The 23,945-nt window shown below is 43.3% G+C and overlaps 1 protein-coding gene across 3 annotated transcripts in view; it reads right to left on the bottom strand.

Moving 5' to 3' along the window:
- The window catches only part of SESN1 (sestrin 1), a 125,516-nt gene extending 104,083 nt beyond the window's left edge, over window positions 1–21,433 (bottom strand). For 2 of the 3 annotated variants that reach the window (XM_074990769.1, XM_074990770.1), the window contains exon 1: window positions 20,628–21,433. In XM_074990769.1, coding sequence (XP_074846870.1) covers window positions 20,628–20,924 — 297 coding nt within the window. In that variant the 5' untranslated portion in view covers window positions 20,925–21,433. The remainder of the gene's footprint in view (window positions 1–20,627) is intronic. The other variant, XM_074990772.1, reaches the window with a different exon arrangement.
- Between the last annotated feature and the right edge of the window lie 2,512 nt (window positions 21,434–23,945).

Raw genomic sequence — 23,945 nt, 5'->3', positions numbered from 1 at the left:
AGCCACTCCCACCAGTCTGTGCTAGTGGGGTACCTCCATAGCTGGCAGCGTGTCCAGCGGAGGGAGGCTGGGAGGGCAGCAAGGTCTGGGGCTGCTTCTTCATCCCCCGAGGACAGCTCATCTTCCTCGAACAGAAGATGCTGAGCTGCCTCCTCCATGGCACTGAGCAGGGCGCCCACTGCTCCAGGGGCAGGTGTGTGGGCCTCTGGCTGCTGCTGCTGGTCCATGCTGCTTACACGGGATGTGCGTGCTTGTGGCTCTGCAGACCGCGTGCTGTGCAGGCTGAGTGTGTCTGGGAGGGGCCCTTTAAGGGAGCGGCTAGCTGTTGCCCCGGAAGTGCTAGTCTGCCCTGTGACCCTGTCCGCAGCTTTTTCTGGCACCGTTGTTTCGATTTGGGCCGCTTTTGTGTCTAGACCCTCCCCTGGGGCGCCTATTTCGATGTAGTGCTGTCCAACGTCGACGTTGAACTTCGACGGCACCAGCCCTGGAGGATGTGTGGACGCTACTCGTCGAAATAGCTTATTTCGATTTCGCTACACTTAAATAAGCTATTTCGATGTAGCGTCCCAGTGTAGATGTAGCTATAGAGCGGAATCCAAAATTACAGAATGGCTTGATTTTCCAGCTTCTGGCTTATCGCAGGGATTCCTTGCTTTAAAAAAATATAGTCTTAGAGGGGTGGCCATGTTAGTCTGTTGCTTCACAAAACACAAGCAGTCCTGTAGCACCTTTCAAAAAGCACATTACTCAAGTTCCACTCAACACAAAGCCAAAGCTGCCTACAATCTTCCTAGGCTCACAGGTCAGCATAGGAGGCCTTGTATAGTTGTAACAGAAGCATTTTTACTGAAGTCTTTCAGAGATGGGGAACCCACCCACCCGTGGTTGGAATCTGTACTGCAGCTTGCCTGGATCCAGACCTCAGGTTTGGGGCTCCGCTTCTCAGCGCCCAGCCCAGGGGAGCAGGGAGGCAAGAAGCAGCTCTGCACAGCACTAGTGCTGCTCTCCCAGCTGGGGAAACGGGAGGGGAAGTGGCAGTGCTGCCCAGACCCTTCATTCCACCACTCCAATTTTGGCCAGAACAGCAGAGGGTGGTGTGCCCAGGGTTGAGGGGTGAGGCAGAGGGTGTAGCACCATGTGTGTCCAGAGGGTGCTGCACAGTTAAGTATGTGTGTGTACACACACACACACACACACACACCCCCATCAGACAGCTCCTCCTCAGTACACTTCAGTGGGGAAAAAAACAGAACAACTTGAGTTTCTTCACTGTCTTTCAAAGTCATGTTAGTTACCAAACACTTCCTATTCTGATTACAATTTGAGGAAAACATCTGAACTTTATCCTATGCTTACTCAGCAAGATATGGCCTACTTATCCTAAGCCTTTGGTTTCAGACCTGTTTTTTGTTTCGTTTTGCAATTCCTCTATCTTGTTTGCTGGTTCTTCACACCTATTTAACCTCAGAAGATAGTTATAAAGAATAGACATTTATATCTTGTTACATCTGCAATTTAAAAATCAAGTTATAATTTTCTGAATCAGGCTAACAACTTCCTCAGGTTATATTTGTAGAGCTGCCTGCACTGTATTTTAAGGACACTTGTGGCTCTCTTATTCCATTTATGAGAAGTTCAACATTTGTCACTAAGCCACCCTTTTGCCCCACATAAGCAAGGAGAAATTTAAAAAAAATCTTAAAACAAATTTAGTCTCTAAGAAGTGTTTGTGGAAACACCACAATACTCTACTTCCTCAATGAATTTATACTGCCCTCAAGTGACAGGGGATGTGAAGTGAAGGGAAGGAAGTCTTGAGTGACCCAGAAAAAGATCCTAAGGCTCCAAAAAGAAATGCAAAAGATCAGCTAAAGAAAAACATGATTGATTTTTTGGGTAAAATATGTTTTATAACTTACAAATTAGAGGCAGAGAATGTTGCAACATGGTTGAGACTAAATAACTCATTTTCAAATGCTTTTGATTCCCTTTCACGGGCAAAGACCTTCATCTGACGAAGTGGGTCTTTGCCCAGGAAAGCTTAGGCTCCAAAATATCTGTTAGTCTATAAAGGTGCCACAGGACTACTTCTTGTTTTTGAAGATACAGATTAATCCAGCTACCTCTCCAATATTTGATTACCCTGTAGGCTGAAATCCTGCACGTTTATTTTTACCCTAGGATCCGGTTTTTGGAAAGTTTGAGCAAAAAATATTTCACTTGTTTGGTAACTGAGTGGGGTCTATTTGTAATAAAAACAAAATCTCAGTAGAACTTAAAATGGAGGTTCTAGACACAGCTTTCAGTAGTCTAATGAAAATTAGTATTGATTTAGCAGAGTTTGAGAGAGATATTCCATGCCTGCATACTTTTTTCTGTTGAACGTGCCACTGTTCTATCAGATCTGTACATATACATGTAAAAAATTAAAAGAGGAACTTCATTTTCAATGAGTAGACTGTAACGGTATGCTGGAAAGAATAAAATTCTGAATCTCTTAAGGCAGGACTGCACGTAAGCCCTTGATTGATTTAGTGCAAACATTGTTCAAGGCAGAACATTCTAATGAAGTCTAGTGATGAGTGTCATGTGACTGACTTTTGATTTGTCATTTTCCTTTTAACACGGTCAGTAAATTTGTTATGGTAGATGCTGTAATTCTACTGCCCCTCCTTCACAGCTTTATAACATACCACAACAGCAACATGAGCAGAATTTAGCAGCATGATCTGACTTTTCCTTAGTTCAAGCCTTCAGAATCTTAACCCTCATAGTTACAACATGTTGTTCTTCTGTCATCTCAAAGCAATGGGCTGTAGCACATCCCTGTAAGCACACAATAAAGAAGTCTAACATATGAGACCACATGGTATGTTCACACCTATTCACTCCTATTTTAGGAAGGGATCATCTGAACTACTAATTTTAAATGCAAATTAATACCATTTTGATCTCTATGGGATAACAGATTTGGTTTCAGTCTTCATGAGGAATTACAGGTGGATCATGAAATCAAAATGCACTTTATGTAGTGCTAACTCCATTAAATAAGCACAGAACTTGTCCCTATCCCTAGGTTGCACAAATTTCCCATTTGAGGAAGCAAAGGAGAGATTTCTCCTCCCTTGGCTATGTCTACACCAGAGGGTCTTATTGACAAAACCCACAGAGCACCCACACTAAAAAATGTATTCTGTTGATGGAACTCAGCACATCTGACGACAGCCTTCTGCCTTTGCCTCTGCGGCACCATGTCTTTCTTGACAGAGTCTGTCGACAAAAAAGACTTGCGGATGCTCTAGGGGGCCTGTTGTCAACAGACAGGGTTTTTGGGTCACCGGGCAGCCCCGTCTGCTATGCTTCCCATTGGCCACTCCATTGAGAAAGCAGCCATGCAAGTCTGGCCACTCTGTTGACAGAGGGGATTGACACAGTGATCCACTTCTGTGTGTGGTGGCAATCTGTTGACAGAAGTTTTGTCAGCAGATATCTTCCAATTAACTTCTGTTGACAGCTCGCTGTAGTGTAGGCATAGCTCTTGACATTGCAACTGATGTGAAAGCTCTCCACTACTGTTTTAAATTAAGACAATGCAATAAAATGAATGCTCGGATTAATGATTTACAGTTTGTGTTTCATTAAGTTCCTTGCATTTACAGGACATTGCATCGTAAATAACAACACACAGCCATGAAAGGAATTTGTGATGTGTATTTCTCCTGGCATTATTTCAGTTTTCTTTAACATGTGGTACAATAAAGGAATTCAGTACATATGTAAGTTTATTATCCACACAGATTTGCATACTTTCTTCCTTGTGGGATTTGTAAATACTACCACTTTAGAGCATCCCTAGAACGTGCCTAATGTTAATACTATTGCCAATCCTTAATTATGAGAAAAATGGAGACACTAGACATTTGTATGTTGTGTTCTCCTTTGCAGAAGCAAGATAATACTGTTATACTACATAATAAAAATATCTTTTGAGAAAAAGGTTAAAGTAGTCCACATATTTCATATAATCAATCCCAAAGCTTCTAATCTTCCTCTGAAAGGTTAACTAAATACCACATTGAATCAGCACCAGATTAATTAACATCACGTGAATGACAAAGACAAATGCCTGGGTAATGGGGGTAGTCAAACAGATTATTCAAGTATAAACAGCATAATTAAAAAGCTGTATCTTCTTTCAAAGCGAGAGGCAGCACTCACCAAATTTTAAATCCTTGGCAGGGGGAGGATTGCTTTTAAAATCTAGCTAGGACAATGTCTACACTACCACTTACATTAGCAAAAAACTTAGGTCACTGAGGGGTATGAAAACACCACCCTGAGCAACACAGTTTCCCCAGAATAAGTGGTAGTAATCTGACATTTATTGGGATGGGAGGTTGTTTATGTTGATGTGAGAGCTCTTCCTCTTCACACAGCTGCTCTAGTACATAAAGCTCTTACAACAGTATATCTGCATCGGCACAGTTGTGTCTCTGTAAACTCTCTAGTATAGACAGTCTAAGAAAGGCTTCTGAGAGAGCATAATTGACAATTACAAAGACTTTCTGAAAATATGAACAGTCTGCAGTACAGACAGAAGTAAAAAAGGTTCTAATTTTAGAAGAGAATGTTTTTTTCAAACAACCTGAAAAATAACATTTGGGTTAAACTGTATTGTAGCCATCTAGACTAGAAATGAAAGCTAAATTTTACATTTAGAGATGAACTTCAAAATTTTGTGAAGTGAGAAATAAACATTCTTGAATTTCTCTCTATTCATTTAATTAATGCCACTCAATTTTTGAAAAAAAAATGCATGGTAGGATTCATTGTGCATGCATAAATCTGTTGAACATTTAAGCTTGGCAGAAATCTAATATTGTAAAAGTGAAACTTGGAGCACTTACATCTAAATTCCAAAAATAAGATGAAACCTAAAAATTATTCTTTTTAATTATCACTTCACATGCACATCCAATACTGTGGAACTAAGAAGCAATTTCCTCACTTAGTCTAATCTTGGTCTTGTCTGCACCAAACTAGGGATTTTGTTTCTTAGATTATCCTCATGAAAAACACAGCTATTCTCACCTTTATTATATAGTTCCTGCATATTTTCAGAACAGTCTTTTCTTTAAACTCCACTTATGGAGAAATGTGTATCAGGACATTTTTGCACTGCATATTCTTCACAGAATGGCTGTTTTAAAAGATGACAGACAAACATCCAAAATCGTCCTTTGTATGTAAGTACTTGGAGGCCTATCAGGGCCACAAGTCACTTTTCACCTGTATTTCTTTTGACCAATGGGAGCACGCAATAACTATCTTTTCAGCTCATAATTTAGGAGCTCTACTGCTCACCTAGGATGAGAACTGTCAACTTTTTCATTTAATGAAACCAAACACTCTTGCCCCACCTTCTGATCTGGCTCTGCCCAGACTCATTCACTCACTCTGTCCTCCCCCCGTTATTCACTGTCCTCCACTCACTCTTCTGGGAGTTGTGTGGAGCCAGAGCAGGAAGTCTGCCTGACCCCTGCTGCACCACCAACCAGACTTAATGGCCTAGTTAGCAGTGCTGACTGGAGCCACCAGAGGCCTTTTTCCAACCAGGCATTCTAGTCAAAAGCCGGAAACTCTACCCAGGACTACGTTTTAGTCATTGCTCAAAGGAGGAGGCAGTTATACCTCCATACTGCCCCAGGAAAGGCTTGAGGAATGGTGCTTTAGGATGTACACTCACCTAATCCCCTGGCATACACAATCCAGTCAAGTAGGCCCTCACGATGGTGTAGCCTGACAAGCACACTTTCCAGCTGTATGCTGAGGTAAGGGAGTGGGTGTTGTTGGACTTTAGGGGGCAGAGATGGACACTGCCTCAAAGCCTCTCTACATAAATTTGTACCCTTGGGAGCCCAACGAGGAACCAGTTTCCTCACTCCCCAGGGCAGGGAGATTACTATTGTTCCTGGGCCCTAGACAGAGTGTGTAGAGATGGTTTGCATGCACACACAGTCTTCTAAACCTCCCAGGCACCTATATAAGGGCCAATTACTAAACAACTGTTGCTACAAAGATCCCATACTTCAGTGGTCCAGGTTTACATTCCAAACATACAAACTTGTAAGAAAAAAAATGTTGACTAAATTTTGACTTTACGGAGCCAAAAATTTTTGCAGCATCAGCATCATAAACAAACATGTTCTATATTAAAAAGAGGAAAGAAGCACCCTCTCGCAGAACACTTAACACCCTTCCACAGGAAGGGACAAAAGGGTCTGAAAAAACAACAATTTTCACATTTGCCAACTATTCTGATTTACACAAACACTTTTTCCCACAGATGGGATCCAATGTAAGTCTACTAGAACTGCACTGTTCAGAATAGTTGGCTTGCAATAGTCCCCTCCCTTACTAAGGGTCCCCAACACAATCACTACAAGCCAAAAACATTTCTAGCTGGATCTTTAGTTGTGTACTGAAATAGAATACTGACTATAAATTGTCAGATACAAACTTACAGAATACTACTGATAAATTAGCTTATTTCTAAATATAAGCAGTTATTTTAAATCTATACTTACACAACTAGTTTAACATACATTTGAAACCAGGTATTCCAAGCAAAATTATAAGTTACAAAAGACTAACCAAACTACCATTACAAATGAAATTAATCTTTTACCAGGCCAATATTAAGGTGCTTTAAATATTTACATACAATCTTAATAATGTGCTGAGCTGTGGAAGACCATGTATTCACATCAATGGCCAGTTCTTCGTGTTCAGTTTCACAGTAGTAAAATGTTAGCGTTTGCACTGGGCATTTACTGAAATGTCACAAGGACAAAAGCTTGAAGAGCTCCAAGCAGGAAGCAATGGATTCGTCTCTCTCACTTGTCCTTCTGATCAGTGAGGATCTAGCTTAGAACTAAAATCCAAATAACAGGATCCAAACAAACATTTATCTAGGAATGGAATATATTCTTGATGCACTACCTAAATATCAAGACAGGTGGGTATGAAAGTCTTACATCAAAACAGTAGCAACACAGCATGCTGACGTGCATAACCCAAAGGTTCTGAGACTATTTGACTACTGCAAGTTTCTTCCGCATCTGTTTGGCCATATTGTGAGAAACTGATTTAGTTTTCTTTAAAAAAAAAAAAAAAAAAAAAAAAAAAAACTATTTTGGTCCAGCATTCATGAAGATGTACCATTTTATGTTTAATCTGGGAGCCTGGATTTTTATTTAGTACTTTCTATCTAAGCAATTGACTGTGCCTCTTTGAAAGGGTACGAATAATACAAATTATTCAAACACCTATGAGTATTAAATTCACCCCTTGGATTATTAGAGTGTCTTGGAGGCAAGGGTAAGGTGCAAGGTGGAGGAAAAGATAGGAAAGGACAACAGTTTCAGGAACAGAAGAAACAGTATGCATAGAATATGTGCAATAAAAAAAAAACATTGAAAGAACAATAAAGGGAGAATAACTGCTACACAGTATTAATCTTAAAAAAAGGACAGTTTTGTTGCTCAAGCTGGCATTTAGAATATTGAAATGGATGTGGGGGATTTCAGAAAGTGGAGACCATAAAGCAACTGTGTTAAGGATCAAGAGTTAAGGTGGCAATAATACATGGAATTTAGGAGAGTTCTGAGGTGATGGTGGAGTTGAGACAAGGCAGTGAACTGAGCCCATTTTTCTTCTTCATCCTAGCTATGGAGTTAATTAGTAGAAGAATCAAACCTGAGGCAATGAAGAAAACTAATGTACATAGGTGACTTGTGGTAGCACTCCAGAAATGCACTAACCCCAAGGATCGTGCCAAAATTTTGATTGCTAAATTGGATGCCCCCTTTCTACTCCCAAGTTACCCTCCCTGCAGGTTCACCAGTCAGCTATGCTAATGTATGAAGTCAGTCTGGCCCTTCTGACCGACAGCAAAGAGGAATTGGCAAATGTCAGAGCAGTCAGCTTGTTTGAAGGTCCTGGCTTTAAAGATAATGCAAAGAAAACTGAGGTTTTGTAAATGGGAAAGATGGAAGAAGAGCTGTTGATCAGGAGAGATACTGAATTAAAAGAAAACTTGTTTATTGCACTGGAGAAAAATCTGGAGTACAGAAAAGGGAAAAGAAACATTACAAGCGAACAGCAATGAAAAAGCCAGCAGCCAGTCCCAGCCAGCATTTCGGTTAACTGAATTTGCTAGTTACCTGGGTACAGGATAGTATGGCTTTTACTATACCTAAAATTTGTGAAGTGTGCTGACTGAACTGTAGCAGTATTCCGATTGGCTGCAGAGGAGTGCACAGCTCTCACAGTCAGTGTTGTGTGCAGTCACCACGCACCCTGCTTCATGTGAAAAAAACTACATGGATGGAAACCAGCACAACCTGGCAACCCTGCAGGCACTGATAAACAGAGCATCTTGCAGGTCATACACAGAATCCCACTAGGCTGTCTGAGGCCCTCAGGTCACAGATTGCCCATCACTGCTTTACATTTTCTCTTTTCAAAACTCAGATAACTTAGGCTTTTTCCCCCCCTAATTAAATCTACCAGCTCACATTGTTCAGCTACCTAGCTCAACTCCAGACCATCAGATCAGTCATAGACGAATAAAGGCTTATGCCTCATGTTCTGTCAGCTCAGAGAACACATCTGGCTACTGCTAACCAAAGCCACCTGCAAGCGCTTGCTCCCTTCTCTACTTTTTGTACATAACGGTTCCAACTATGAGAAGTTCTAGACTGATAAAAATTGCAGAAGAACTGTCTTCTAGCTCTAGGTACTCCTCATGCCCCTCAATTACTAACCAAAATAAATACGATTGCTTAGCAACATCCTATTTCATAGAAAAATATGGTAGAATACTGGCACAGAAAATTTTGGGAGGTTTTCACAGAGAGGTAGTACTTCAAGAGACCCCAAGATCTGATTTATCATGTTCTTTAAAGAGAAGTGTGGAATTGCTTTGAAAAACAAGGCAAGCATTCAGAAAGTCATCCTAATAATGAAATCAACTTTACAATGGAATAATCTGACTACAGAAACTGCTGAGGCAGGTAACGGTCACAACTCAAGTCATGACTGCATATCAGTGGGGTGCTACCAGCAGCACCACAAGTGCTGAAAATATATTACAATATAAAGCAAGAGAATCTCAATTACTTGCACATCCTTATCTTGCAAGGTTAAGTATTCCCTGTCAATCACTTGAAACAAATTATATAAGCTTGCATTGGTATCATGGATTTTTTTTTTTTTTTTTTTTTAAAAAAAGCTTGGTTTTGTGTTTACCACACGAATGTCAGGAAAATACTTCAAATAAGGATTCATGAACCTGAGGAGGTTGACAAACACTGTACCAAGATCCAAAAGTAATGTACTTAAACACTAACAGGAACAGAAGCTGGCTTTGGATGAGGGCTTTTCCACCCTAATATCTAAAATTCTGTAGTTTTCAATTGTCAAGACAATGTCTCAGCCAAGACCAGTTTCCTGAAATAAGATCTAATACAAGGATGGCTCAGAGAGAGCTAGATCAACTTCTCTAGAATGGATAGTATTTTGAGCAAAATGCGGAGGAGTAAGGGGCTGAAAAGGGTCCTATGTTGTATCTACCTTTGATGGTGGCAGCCATTGGTCACCAAAAACTGTTCATTCAGATTCCATTCCATCTGTTGTAGTAACTACTTATTTATAGAACTCTGCTCCGTAAGACTATCATGCTGGGCGGCCATCAGATTTGCAGGGACTAATTCTGCTTCAGGTTCTAGTGTAGAAGAGATCCTGGCTTTCAGAAAGATCTCCTTTTCCTCACAGCCTTTCTACTTTTGCTGCTATCCACAAGAAACTGAGTTTCAATTACGGAGAATATATTTCCTGAAGGGCCAACTTCCTGCAGTAGGGCTGGGCAGCGTGAGTGTTGCTGGAGGTCCTATTACTATCTTTTACTTTTGTTAGCCCAACAGAGCTCCTTGCTTTAGTATAATACTGACAGCATTCCAAAAGGTGCTTATTATGATGCCTGTTAATGATTGAGCAACCTGCATTCTCCCTTTTCCCCCCTCAAGTGCTCAGGAAGCTCTGTACATCTCCCTGACTCCAGGCAGGTCCACATGGCATGATTTCTCTAACAATGTTATGAGGGTATAGGCAACTCCAGGAATTTGCAGTCACATGGAAAGATCTTGGCTACATGCCTCCTCCATTCACATACAAGTAGAGGAATCCTACCTATCTCCTAGAACCGGAGGGGACCTTGAGAGATTGAGTCTAGTCCTTTTGCCCTCATGGCAGGGCCTGTATCACCATACCTGGCAGATTTTGTTTTCCTTTACCCCAGGCCTCTAAATGGCCCCCTCAAGGGCTGAACTCACAACCCTTAGTTTACAAGGCCAATGCTTGAACCACTGAGCTATCCAGTCAAGGTGACCACAGACAGCAGAGAGCACACAAGGAAACAGGAGAGCCAGACCTGGCATGAAATTATGCTGGTGGGATGGTATCTGAAATACAAATGCACCCACACAAACCTTACTCCACACTAATTCGTTTCACAATTAACCTAATCTACTTCCAATGTTGATGTATACAATTCGGAATAATTGGCCAGTTAATTGATGGGATGGGATGGGATGGTATTGTGTGTACGGGTTTATTTTATTTAAACAAAAAAAAAAAAAAAAAACCACCACAACGGTTCATAAAATCCTCTGTGTATACAAGCCCTAAAACTGTTCAGAGTACCCCATGCCTGAACACACACGTTCTATGAAAGCAGACATACCGCAAGAGGCCTTTATAGCCTCCTTGATGCCAATGAATTTGCTTCATCTCTCTCACGATGCAGCTGTTTGATGGTGGAAAAAAGGTTGAGAAGCTTCTCTCTACCAGGAAGACCAATACCTCTAGTCTATGCCAGCCTAAGAAACAAGAGCTCTCATTCAGGCAAATAATATCTTGTTTTCTGTACTTCTTGTAGTACTGATAGTATCAAGAACACTTGCATAACAAAACAAATATTGCTCCAAGTATTTTTAGAATTAGTATATGGATAGACTGGCAAAAGGAATTTTTGAGAGAGGATCTAATAGCAAACCACTAATTACCTTCACTGGCCATTTTGATCGGGAAGACAGAAAATGCATTCAACCTGGATTGGCAGACGAGAATGGGGGGGGTGGGGAAAAATCAAGCTAACAAAATATTCATACTAAACAGCGGAGTACTAAGCCAACAGAAGTGGTGTTAGATATTTATGTGTTTGATACGTAAAGAGATTAGCATTCCCCAGTTGGGCTTGTTTTTAAGACTAGAAAAAGAGGTTATGTAAACAAATCCTTCCTGAACAGATTACAAGTCTCATCTAAAGGAAGTGTCTGTTATTACTGAATGACTGTTAGCATCATATGGAAACATAAAAAATGTGTGACAGTATCATTAGTGCTTAATTTGTGCCACAGCTCATCCATGGCACCTCTTGGCTTGGCAGTTCTTAGCCACAGAATATTTGGGCTTGCCATGCCAGGTACAAAAGTAAAAAAAATTGCTTAGCCAGGGCACTTCTTTCACTACAAATTAAGCAGAGTATCATGCAGTAGTAAGATCAATTGACACTACTGATAAAAATATACTAAAATACCCTAAAGGAAACTCAGCCATGAAGCCTCTGGGGATTCCATGCCAGTCCCAAGCTTGGATGAAGGAAGAGGGTTGGTCAGATGAGTGATGAGGTGTTGATCATAAAACAATATGAATTAAATCTGATGTCAGTTTAATGGAAGCTACAGCTACTTGGGCATATCTGCAGAATGAACAAAAAGTCAACACCTTTGCATTTGGCATAATGGAAGGTTCATATACAAGAGGCAGACCCCACAGAGAATGGGTAGAGGACATAGTAGATTGTAGACTAGCTCTACGCCAGAAAGTAAGCCACTACACACTGGACAGAGAAAGACGGAAGGGAATAGTGAGGGAGGCATCAGACACCAATGGGAGCTAAACCCATGGTTGTTGATGATGACGACAACAATGACCCTAAAGGAAAATCCTGTTGTCAGGTAACACCTATCACTTTACAAAGTCCTGTGTTCAAAAGGAAGGCATTTCCCTTACCTTGCATAGTGAGAGTTGAGACAGAGTGGTTTGCCTAAGGCTACGTAGTAAACCACCAAAAGAGTTTGGAGTAGAACCCAGCTTTCCTAAATCCTATTCTAGCACTGTATTCCTTGGGCTAAACTGTCTTCACAGCCAAAGACCCACTCCAGAAATATTATTTATTCCCATAAGCCAAGCTTAATCATGGGGCAATGAATGACCAGCAGATCTAAACTGCTCAAAGAACATTTGTCAGCACCACAGGAGAAATGTTGTGATGGATAAGGTAACTACAGTAAACTATTTCATATCCGTCATTCTATCAATTTGGCACTCTCAAATAACCGGCACGTTAACCATAAGTAAATTTTTAGTTACTTTTTCCCCATAAGTACAGTATAGTGACAGTACATACAAATAAATACAGCCAAGACAGCGTAAGTTTACAGTGTACAATACTACTGTTATTGGTAAAGTATTCAGCATACGTTGTTTCTTAATACCTAATCTTGTTTTTCTTTAGTGTTATACATTGCTAGGTATACCTCTCTATTATCCAGAATATCCAGCAACCTCCTGGTCCTGGGGTTCCGAATATAAAAGACTTTCCGGTATTACTGTTTCCCTTATGTTCAATGGACTCTGAAGGGCAAACATCCTTTCTGGCCTAATACCTAGAGTAGTGGTTCTCAACTTTTCCAGGCTATTGTACCCTTTACAAAAGTCACATTTGTCTTTTATACCTCAAGTTATACCTCACTTTGAAAAGTACTTGCTCACAGAATCTAACATAAATACAGAATAGGCATAGCACACTGTTACAGTGTACAGAACAGTATAAACCACTCTGTACAAAATTTTAGTTTGTACCAATCTTGCTAGGTTTTTTTTTTTTTTAAATCTAGAATGTTGTAAAATTAGACAAGTACCTAAATGAGTTAATGTACTCTTTGGAAGACCTTTGTGTAGCCAGGAATACGGAGTTTCCCTGGTTGAGGGCCTCTAACCTAAGATATGTTTATGCAGCCCATGGAAATAAACTTCACAAGACCAGGCCAAAAGACGCTCTAGCCCTCTTTAAAAATAAATAAATAAAATCAGTGTGAAAACAATACTTTCAAGTTGTGGCTCAGGTGGGAGATTCACATCTGAAACCTACCGAGCAGGGATAGGCTCCAAAGCCCAAGCTGAAATTTCAAAACACTTTAAACAAACAAACAAACCAACCAAAAACCAACCCACAGTGTGGGAGTAAGGGCACTTCCAAGTTGTGTGGGTACTTTGAAGTGCCCCGGCTACACGGTATGCTGGTGCTTCGAAGTTTGCAACTTCGAGGTTGCGCTGGGGAGAATTAGCCTAATGAGTTGCTGCATATTCATTGTAGCACTTCATTAGTATTCTCTGCTCAGGCTGGTTACTGTGCCCCCTTCGAAGAAGGGGACTAGTGTAGACACAGCCTTAGAGTACTAGTGCTAGCCCCAAAACCCAAGCCTGTTGAGCCAAGCTGAGATACCTGCCCTTGCAAGCTATGTAGACAACCCTATGCCAGCTATCCCAGGTACACTGGTGGAGGAAATGGCTAGGCATCTGCCCCAGCTATAGCAAGATGCTCCCAGACCCAGGCCTGAATTAAGGGACATTCCAAAGCAGGAGTTTGGAGACAGAAAGAACTCTATTGAACATACTCCCCACCCCACATGCCCTGGCTCCATGGAACTCATGAGGTGTGTCTTTAGCAGCCTTTCATCCCCAACAGCAGCTTTCTGTTATCATGAACTACACAGGAGTCTGGGTCACTTCATGCATGAGCCCAGAAGAGAGATCTTCCAGGCCCCAAACTCAGAAAACGTATCAAGCCTTAACAGTAATTTAGCAAGGAAACAGGTAATTTGGCAGAAAATACCCTCCTTCAGAGGCTAGCAAAAACCACACATGCAAGTGCTCCAGAAACCAGTTCACAAAGCAATGCAAATAATGGCAAGCAATACAATGTAACGATTTGTAAACTACAAAATGCACAAAGTAACATGAAAAAGCAATGTTTCTGAAAGAAACTTTCATCTTGGGTGTTCTTGTAATACCTAAAACATTCAGAGGCAAATGTAATTCAAGGTCACCTTATGACTAATAAACAACAACATTTTTAGAAAGGTATTTCAGTTGGGTTAAAATACATAAAGTAACCTAAGAAATAATCTGATTTGGATTCTAGATAGTCAGTTTCAAAGCAGAAATAAAAGTGGTTCAGTTTCCTAGCATTTTCCAGGATATGCCCATTGACTCCATTTAAGACTGTTTGCCATGAGAGTCTACACATCAAAAAGTGCTTCTAGGTTTTCAGACTGCTAAATTAAGCAACATAGGTGGAACTGTCTGATTAAGTACAAAAAGCATGTTCTCATGTTACAAGATCTTCAACATTCAAGATGAAAATTAAGATTTGCAAATGAACATTTAATACTAATTAGTAGGAATTTAAATTAAACAGTAACTTCTTTAACAGACTGTCACAACTAAGAACATGAAAGAAGCAAAAGAGTTTATAAAATGAATTACTTTCAAATATCAGTGAAATCAAAGCTGTTTAAAGAACGACTTCCATATTGTGCTGCACTATATCACTAGGTTTTACTGGGGAAAGTAAGGACAGAGGTACAATTTTATATCCTAAAATAATCATAGGACTGGAAGGGACCATCACTTCCAGTCCCCTGCACTTCTGGCAGGACAAAGCATTATCTAGACCGGGGTCAGTGACTTTTCCAAGGCAGGGTGCCACACTCTGACCTTTTGACCTCAATATATGATTCAAATCTCAGTGACGGTTTTTAAAGTCACTGAGGCAAGGCTACATTATGGTTTCTGTTTTGGGATACATTTATAACCCCATGGCCAAACACTGCGCTCGAAACAGAAGTGCTATTTCAAGCACAGTATTTCATTCCTGCTATCCCTCGTCATATGAGGAGTAGCGGGAAGTTCAAAATAAGAGCTCATTTTGAACTCCGGTGCAGTGTAGTTTCCTCCAAATATTTCGAGCTAGGACTACAGTGTAGCCCTAGCCTAATAGTCCTATTTACTACAGCTTTATTGATAAACAAAGATGCAGAGCTTTACTGTTTAGGTAGTGGTTGGTAGTATTAGCTGGTCTTTTCTTAATCCACAGGCAGTGTGGCTTTGCGCAAGCTCCCAGCTGCATGGGGGTTAAGCTCCCTCTTTGCATGCCACTCTTAACACATGCGCTGGGGGTTTCTGACCCCGATCTAGACCATCCCCGACAGGTATCTGTCTAATGTCCTCTTGAAAACCTCCAATTATGGAGATTCCACAGCTTCCACAGGCAATTTATTCCGGTGCTTAATCACCATGACAGTTAGCAAATTTTTTTACAATATCCAACCTAAACCTGCTTTGCTGCAATTTAAACCCATTGCTTCCTACTCTATCATCAGAGGCTAAGGAAAATATTTTTTCCTCACTCCTCCTTGTAACACCCTTTTATGTTCCCCTTAGTCTTCCCTTTTCTAGACAAGACAAGCCCAATTGTTTCAATCTTCCCTTGTAGGTCATGTTTTCTAGACCTTTATTTATTTTGTTGCTCTTTTCTGGCCTTCCCCCCGCCCCCACCCCAAGCTGTCTATATCTTTCCCGAAAAGTGACATCCAACAATTGATAAAATATTCCACTCAGAAGGGTAGTCATGTTAGTCTATATGCACAAAACAAGGAGTCCTGTAAGACCTTAAAGACTAACACATTTTTTGGTCATAAGCTTTTGCAAGTGTTACCTGTTGACTTACATTTAGCTTGTGGTCCACTAATAACCCTCCATCCCCCACATACCAACTTCTGCTGTACTGCTTCATAGGCCATCATTTCCCATTTTGTATGGATGCAACTACCTTCCCAAGCAGAGTATCTTGCATTTGTTTTCGTTGAATTTTATCCTATGTATCTCAGACCATTTCTCCAGTTTGTCCATATACTTTGGAGGATAGGACTGTAACTTAAAACTACTTGGAATCCTCCCCACCTCACAGCTTTTTATCATGTGCAAACTTTATATGTGTACTCTGTATGCCATTAACTAAATCAATGATGGAATGAATGAAAACAGACCCAAACCCCATGGAATCCCACTGGTTAGACCCTTGCAGCGTGACTGTGAACCACTGATAACTGATTGGAAAACTGCTCCCAGAGAGCAGTTATGCACCCACCTTGTATTAGCTCCATCTAGATTATTTCCCTATTTTGTTAAAAGCAAAGGTCATGTAAAACTGTATTAAAAGCATTACTAAAGTCTAGATATACCTCACTTATCTCCTGCTTTCCTTCATCCACAAGGCTTGTTGCCATGTCAAAAATAGCTGTAAGTTTTCTCTGTCACCGTTTGTTCTTGACAAATTAATTTGACTATGTTACCATCTCATTATCTTCCCTGCTGGCCAACAGATTCCTTATTTGCTTCATTATCTTTCCTGGTACAGATGAGTCATTTTAATGTCTGTAATTCCCTGGGTTTCTCTCTCTCTCTTTTTTTTTTTTTTTTTTTTTTTTTTTTTTGTTTTTTAAAAATACATGGGCAGTATCTATATGCCCTTGTCTTTCCCATCTTCCATGACTTTTCAAAGATAATACCTTAGATATCTCCTCAGTCAGCTCCCTGAGTATTCTAGGAGGCATTTCATCAAGCCCTGCTGATTTCAGGACATCTAACTTGTTCAAGTAAACTAATGTATTCTTTTCCTATTTTAGGATCTATTTTAACCGCATCTTTCACTAAGTTAGTCATCCCATCACCACCAACCTTCTTGGTGAAAACCAAAACAAAGAAATGTCTAATTGCCTCCACTATTTGCACATCATCTGTTGTTTTTCTCTCTTCATGGAGAGACAGCTCAAACCTGTCCTTGATCTTCCCCTTGCTTCTAATGTATTTGTAGAATGTTTCCTTGTTACCCTTTATAATTAACTAGTTTGAGGCTGGTTTGTGCCTTTGTCTTTATAATTTTGCCAGTAGAGACTTGCTAGAAGTGTAGCCCTTCCATCTATTATCTGCATCTATTACATCCAAACACTAGAGAACTGGTAACCGTCTACCAGTGCGGCCCATGGAGCAGAATCCGGCCCATGAAGCCTTTTCATCCAGCCTGCAAAACCAGCAGCAGCACCATTTTGATAGCTGGCTGTGGGGCATGAGGTCAGCAACCTGAGGCTCCAGAGCCACATGTGGCTCTTTAAGGAGCCATTTGAGGCTTCAGACACTGCTGCCATTGACTCCTCCTATGGCTCCCTGCCCTGCCACACTGAAACAATGGAACTCAATTTAATTGGTTTTATGGCTATCAGCGCGGCAAGAGGGATCCAGCCGTTAAACCAATTAATGAGTTCCATTATTTCAACATGGCAGGGCAGGGAGCTGCCCATGCTACAGGTTGGGGGAAGGGAGTCGGAGGGCTGGGGGGAGCTGTGCTGAGGAGGCAGCAGTGGCAGCATGGTGCTCATGTCTCAGGTAGATTAATCCTGGGTTTGGGGTTGAGAGGGGTTAAGTCTGGGGGCAAGGGGGCATAGTTTGGTGCTATTTTGTGTTCGGTCCCTGGAACATGTAACAAATTGCCATATGGCCCCCAATGGGGCAGGGGGGCAGGGGAAAAAAAGTTGGCTACCTTGTACCAGATAGTTTCTTGGCTTTTAAAGGCCCATGGCAAAACCCCAAAAAAGGTTTCAGTTTTCACACACTTCAGAAACTTTCACAGATCTGTAAGTTTCAAGGCCAGGAAAAACCATTAGATCACCTACTTTAATCTCCTTTCTCTCTCAGACCATAGAACTTCACCCAATCCTGTACAGCGTCCAATAAATTGCGTTTTAGTAAAATGTACCTTCTAGAGAGCTATCCAATCCAATTTCTTCCAGTGTTCAATTACCTTCAACATTAAAAGACTGGACCTTATTCCCAATCTCAATGTCTTTACTGGGGAAATATACTTATTTTGGATTTATCCTTTTGACTACCAAAATGTTGCTTTGAAATGCACATCAGCATGAGTTAGTCTACATGCAAAAGGTCACCTTGTCATAATTACGCACCATTGAAAAGGTTTTCAAGGATAAGAGAAAAAAAGTTTCCTCTTTCCTCAATGCGTAAAGCAAGATGTACTTTTTACTTAGTTTGAACTATAACAGAAACCAGAACCAAATGAAAACAAACAAGGCGAATTATTTGAAATGCATTAATATACTGTAGAATAAGACACAAATCTGTGAATGCAAGAGAGATAGGAGAAAACCACCACCAAGAGCCAGGAGATGCAAGTTCTAGGCCTGGGCCAGGCAAAATACAGCCCACGGACTGGGTGCCAAACCACTCAGAAGAGTGGCTTTGAGGCCCTTTTTCTTTCAAGGTCTCTGAGCTAAAAGTATAGGGAAGAGAGGCTCCAAGCACTGCACTCACCCCAGCTCAATGCCATTGGCTAGTTTCTGGCAAATATGAGCTTCTTGTTTGAAACATCCACTCCCTTGCCCCTCAGGTTCACACACATGGCTCCTGCCATGACTCCCACAGGCAGACAGTACCTGTGAAATCAGCTGGGCTGGTGGCTAGGAGTTACCTAGGTAAGTCTCCTGGCCAGAGGCTGACTCTGGAAGGCCAACCCTCTGCCCACCCTCCCATCCCACATAACCCAAATCCTCTAAGTCCCTTCCTCCACCCATAGCCACATAACCCAAATGCTCTGCCCCTCCTCCTGCATCCATACCCTCTCCAGCTCTAGCTCAGAACCCAGACTCCTCCACCAGGAGTCAGTAACTTTTCTGACGCAGTGCACAGAAGTTTGCCCTTCAGACCTCTATATGGTCCAAGTGCCAGTGATACTTTTTAAAGTCACTAATGGACCTAGCTACAACAGCTTCAGTAATAAAGGGCAACCCTTTGCATCTTTATTTAGATGGTTGTTGGTAGCACCACCAACTGAGATGCAGAATTTTTCCATTTAGGTGGTGGCTGGTAGCATTAGCTGGTCTTTTGTTAATCCTCAGACAGCATGGCTTTGAGTAAGCTCCCAGCTGCATGGGGCAGGGCTGAGCTCCCTCCTTGCATGCTGTTGAAAAAATTTGGCTCACTTGCCACTTTTGGCACCCATGCCAGGGGTTGCTGACCCCTGCCCTACATCTTAGTCCCCTGCCCCAAGTCACAACCATTTCCTTCACCCAACCTCCCTCCTAGACCCCACAACCCTCTCCTGCTCCTCAATCCTTTACCCTAAGCTCCCTTCTGCATCCAAACTCAATTTCAGACCCCGCACCTCCTCCATTAATACCATGGAAGAACATGGCCCTCAATCACTTTCAAATTCTTGGAGCCACCCCATCAAGAATTATTGCCCACCCCTGTTCTAGACCTGGCTTTACCACAGATTTCCTGCATGACCTATTTCATGCTTGTTGAATACTGGTGCCTCAATTTCTTCACCTCTAAAAAGTGAAGAACTATTGCATGAAGGTAGTGTTACTAAAGTATATCCTTTTGTGGAAAGATAAAAATGTTTACTAGACATTTGTGAAGGTTTCAGAAGAGTCAAAACAAAGAAAAAATAGAAATTTTCACAGGAACACATTTAACATGTCAGTTTTAGAGCTTGATCTGTCTGGTAGTGCAAGACCTCCATGTTTACTGACAGAGGCTTAGTTTAGTTCAATTCAGTTCTTCCCAAGATCAACCTCTTGAGTTTCTGGGAAATTGTTTAAATCACCAGCCACCAAGATTATTTCTATTTGATTTGGGACTTACCTTCTGATTTTTCATAGGCTGCCCTTATTGATCAAGATTACAGGTGAAGAATAAGCTTCACTGGAAAAAGGACCCATTTTAACAAGCTTGATATTTTCTATCAGTCTTAATTCTGACGTTTTCCCATAATCTTGTTTAACTTTAGTTGGCAAACATGAATCCATTTTGATTTTATAATAGACTGGCATAGTTATAGCTCTGGTAACATCTAACAAATACATTCAAGTAACAATTTGGGCATATATTGCCTTGGGGATGTACTTACGTCCTAACTACAAATCCATGTTTTGTTGTGAGAGTTTGCACGGGAATTCAGTTGCAAAAAGAGAGGATTATGTTCAAGGACAACTTTTCTTCCTTTACAAAAATGGGAAGTTCTTAGCAGATTACCTACTTATTGGTGTTATACACTGGTTTGATACAACTAAGCTTTGCTAGTATTTTGATTGCTTATGTCTCAAGACAAGTTCTTCAGAAGTTAGCACTATTTTTTGGTTAATAATCTTAGTTCAGTCACTCTACTAACAGACTTAACACCACAGCACAGGCTAGAGGGTGCAGCTCAAAAACTAAAGCTTTTCTGTGATACAGAAGAAGATGCACTACACCTTTGTTATGTTCTCCCTCAGGATATCACCCGGTTACAAAGGTAAAGCCAGGTAAGTCACTTCAGAGGTAAGAAATTGGAGAGGTTTGGCTGAAGGGGCCCTGACTCTTACCTGAACATTGCTTAGGATAGTCTCACTCTTTTCTCTCACGTCTCTAAAGGGGCATCTCTGGGACAGCATGAGGAGGCGAGCCAACATCTCATTTAGTCTCTCCTGAGCTGTAGCAGAAGCCAAGCATCCGTCCGATGGCTCAAGAGGCGGCGGCGGCGGCGACTCCTCCTTGGCAGGAGAAATTTGTGCGGCTCTCCTCAAAACGGCCTGCCGGATGACTTCCAAGGCACTCTCTCTGGTGCTGGCATCCCTGCTGCACAGCCCGTCCCACCTCACCTCGCCCTCTCCTTCCTCCATCCTCCCTCGCTGTCCCAGCGGCTCCCGGGCGTCCCCGCCTTCACCAGCTCCACCGCGGGCAGAAGTAACACCAGCGCTTCGCGACCAACAAGAAAGCCCAGCCCCGGCCCATGGAGGTCGCCGCTAGAGCCGTCGCGTGCCTGGTCCCAGCGAGCAGCGACGGCGCCGGGCGCAGGGGACCCGGCCTCCCCACATGAGGGCAGCGCGGGGCGGGAGCCGGCCGGTGACGAGGACTCCCCGCAGCCCCTCGCGGGTACCCCAGGCCCCTCTCCCTGCGGGGCCCGGCGGCCGTTTGCAATTACCGCGCAGGGCTCGGGCGCCGCTGCCGCACAGCTGGGGAGGTTCCCAGCGGGAGAAGCAGAGCGCACCCCGCTGCCACCGCGTCCCCACACGGGCGGCTCCCGACACCCGGCAGGGAGCGGCGGTCAAACGAGCTGCGGGAGCCAAAGTGAGCGTCGCAAATCCCTCCCCGCTTCCGCGCGGGGCTGCGCTAAAACAGCAGCGACCGCGTGCCCCGCCCGCTCCCCGAGCACTGACAGAAGCCACGCCCACCCCTCCGCCTAACTGTACAATCCCAACCCGGCCCCTGCCCGCTAGGTGACAGACACACCATTCCAGCCAATCGAGTTCCGGAGCCATAACTTGGAGCCAATGACGATGCGGAGGAGACGGGGAATGGGGCTGGGCAGCCGCTCTCTGTTGCCAGGGCTGTTGGGATTTGTAGTCCTTCCGAACTCCAGCGCACGTTCCATAAAACTACAACTCCCAGCAGGGAGTGCGCACAGACCAGGTCATGGGCTGTAGCCTGGCTGGGGGATCGTTGCTCTCGCTTTGGGCACAGCGGGGGATCACAAGAAGTGACATAAACCTAGTTCCAGTGGTCCTACCTCCTTTGTTTCCAGCATCATAGCAGGAGGGGATGAATAGAGGGCACCAGATGAGGAATCAGGCCACCTGAGAGAGTTATTTGTGTCTCAGGCACTGATCTGCTTTGTGAGCGTGGGCAAGTCCCTTTCCCTTTCTAGGCTTGTGTCCATGTACCCCCACCTCTTCTGTCATTGGTTTGCAAACAACATTCCGGGTAGAGTTTCTGTTTATATTTTAGAGTCAGGTGGTGCTACATTTGCTTGATCTCCTCTTAAACTGTAAGGCTACGTCTACATGTGAAGCCTACATTGAAGTAGCTTGTTTCGATGAATAACGTCTACACGTCCTCCAGGGCTGGCAACGTCGACGTTCAACATCAATGTTGCACAGCACCACATCGAAATAGGCGCTGCGAGGGAACGTCTACACGCCAAAGTAGCACACATCGAAATAAGGGTGCCAGGCACAGCTGCAGACAGGGTCACAGGGCGGACTCAACAGCAAGCCGCTCCCTTAAAGGGCCCCTCCCAGACACAGTTGCACTAAACAACACAAGATCCACAGAGCCAACAACTGGTTGCAGACCCTGTGCATGCAGCATGGATCCCCAGCTGCCGCAGTAGCAGCCAGAAGCCCTGGGCTAAGGGCTGCTGCACACGGTGATCATAGAGCCCCGCAGGGGCTGGAGAGAGAGCATCTCTCAACCCCTCAGCTGATGGCCACCATGGCGGACCCCGCTATTTCGATGTTGCGGGACGTGGATGGTCTACACGTGCCCTACTTCGACGTTCAACTTCGAAGTAGGGCGCTATTCCCATCCCCTCATGGGGTTAGCGGCTTTGACGTCTCGCCGCCTAACGGCGATGTTAACATCGAAATAGCGCCCAACACGTGTAGCCGTGACAGGCGCTATTTCGAAGTTTGTGCCACTACTTCAAAGTAGCGTGCAAGTGTAGACACGGCTTAAGAGGTACAACAACAAAATGTGGCATGAAGCTTCCTCTTACCCTAACTTAAACCAATGACAGGGTTTGGTTGTGCCTGGAAAGTGGGAAATGCCTGAAATTTCAGAGTTTCTCAGAACATGGAAAGGGAGGGGGAAGAAGGAGGAGGCAGATGAAAGGGAGGGGCATAGACAGGAGGGATGTATTACTGGGAGAGTCCACTTGGAACAGCTGCAGCACCTAGAGAGAGGCAGGACTGGGGTTCTGCGCTCTTGCCTGCCACAGACACTGGGTAAGTAGCTCCCTTCTCCCATGGTGTGGTGCACCTACAGGCTGCAGAGGAGGCTGTTGGAGGGAGGAGCAGCACCCAGACAGCTTGCAGACCGCAGGGAGGCTCCTGGAGGGTGGACAGCTGGAGAAGGGGGGTAGCCAATGAAGCCTGGCCCCACCTCAGAGAGCCTGCTGGCCAAAGGGGGGCAGTTGGAGATGGAGCAGCCCACTGGAGGCTGCCTGTCCCCAGATAGCCTGCAGATTGGAGTGGGACAACCCACTGGAGGCTGAGGACAGCCTGCAGGTGGAATGGGGGGCAACTAGAGGCTCAGGATAACCCCCCAGAGCCTTGCCTCCACTTCAACAGCCTACAGCCGTGGGGGCAGTGTCAGCCTGAGGGAAGGGCAACCCGAAGAGCCTTTGGCAGTGCTGGACCAAGAGTATTCCTAGTGTCCAGGCAACACAGGCCCATATAACTCATTGCTTCTATACAGTGGTTCTCAAACTGTAGGTCAGGATCCCAGAGTGAGTTAAAACCAGTGTTCCCTGTAAGCTGAGTGCTTGGGCAGCCATCCAAGAGAGATTCAGGTGCTGCTCAGCTGATGAGCAGAGTGCCCACTGCCACCCACAGAGGGCAGCGTATGTTTCTAGTGGTGGTGCACATCTGCACATGACTTGGTGCTCACAACAACATTTATTCTGCCCACGAATGGAAAAAATTAGAGGGAACAGTGGTAGCAACCCCATTTTAACACTAGGGCTGGTGTTGTGCATTGTATTAATATACTATAGCAGCATTTCCCAAAGTGTGGTCTGCAGCCCAGTACTGGTTCTTGGGGAAAAAAATACCAGTCCTTAGCAAATATACAAATTATCACAATGTATTATTATTATTGTTATCGTGAATAAATAATAAATGGTGAAAATGTATTAATTTTTC

The sequence above is a fragment of the Carettochelys insculpta genome, chromosome 3 (genome assembly GCF_033958435.1).
Source record: "Carettochelys insculpta isolate YL-2023 chromosome 3, ASM3395843v1, whole genome shotgun sequence".
Taxonomy (NCBI): Eukaryota; Metazoa; Chordata; order Testudines; family Carettochelyidae; genus Carettochelys; species Carettochelys insculpta.
This window is presented reverse-complemented; position numbering and strand designations above follow the sequence as displayed.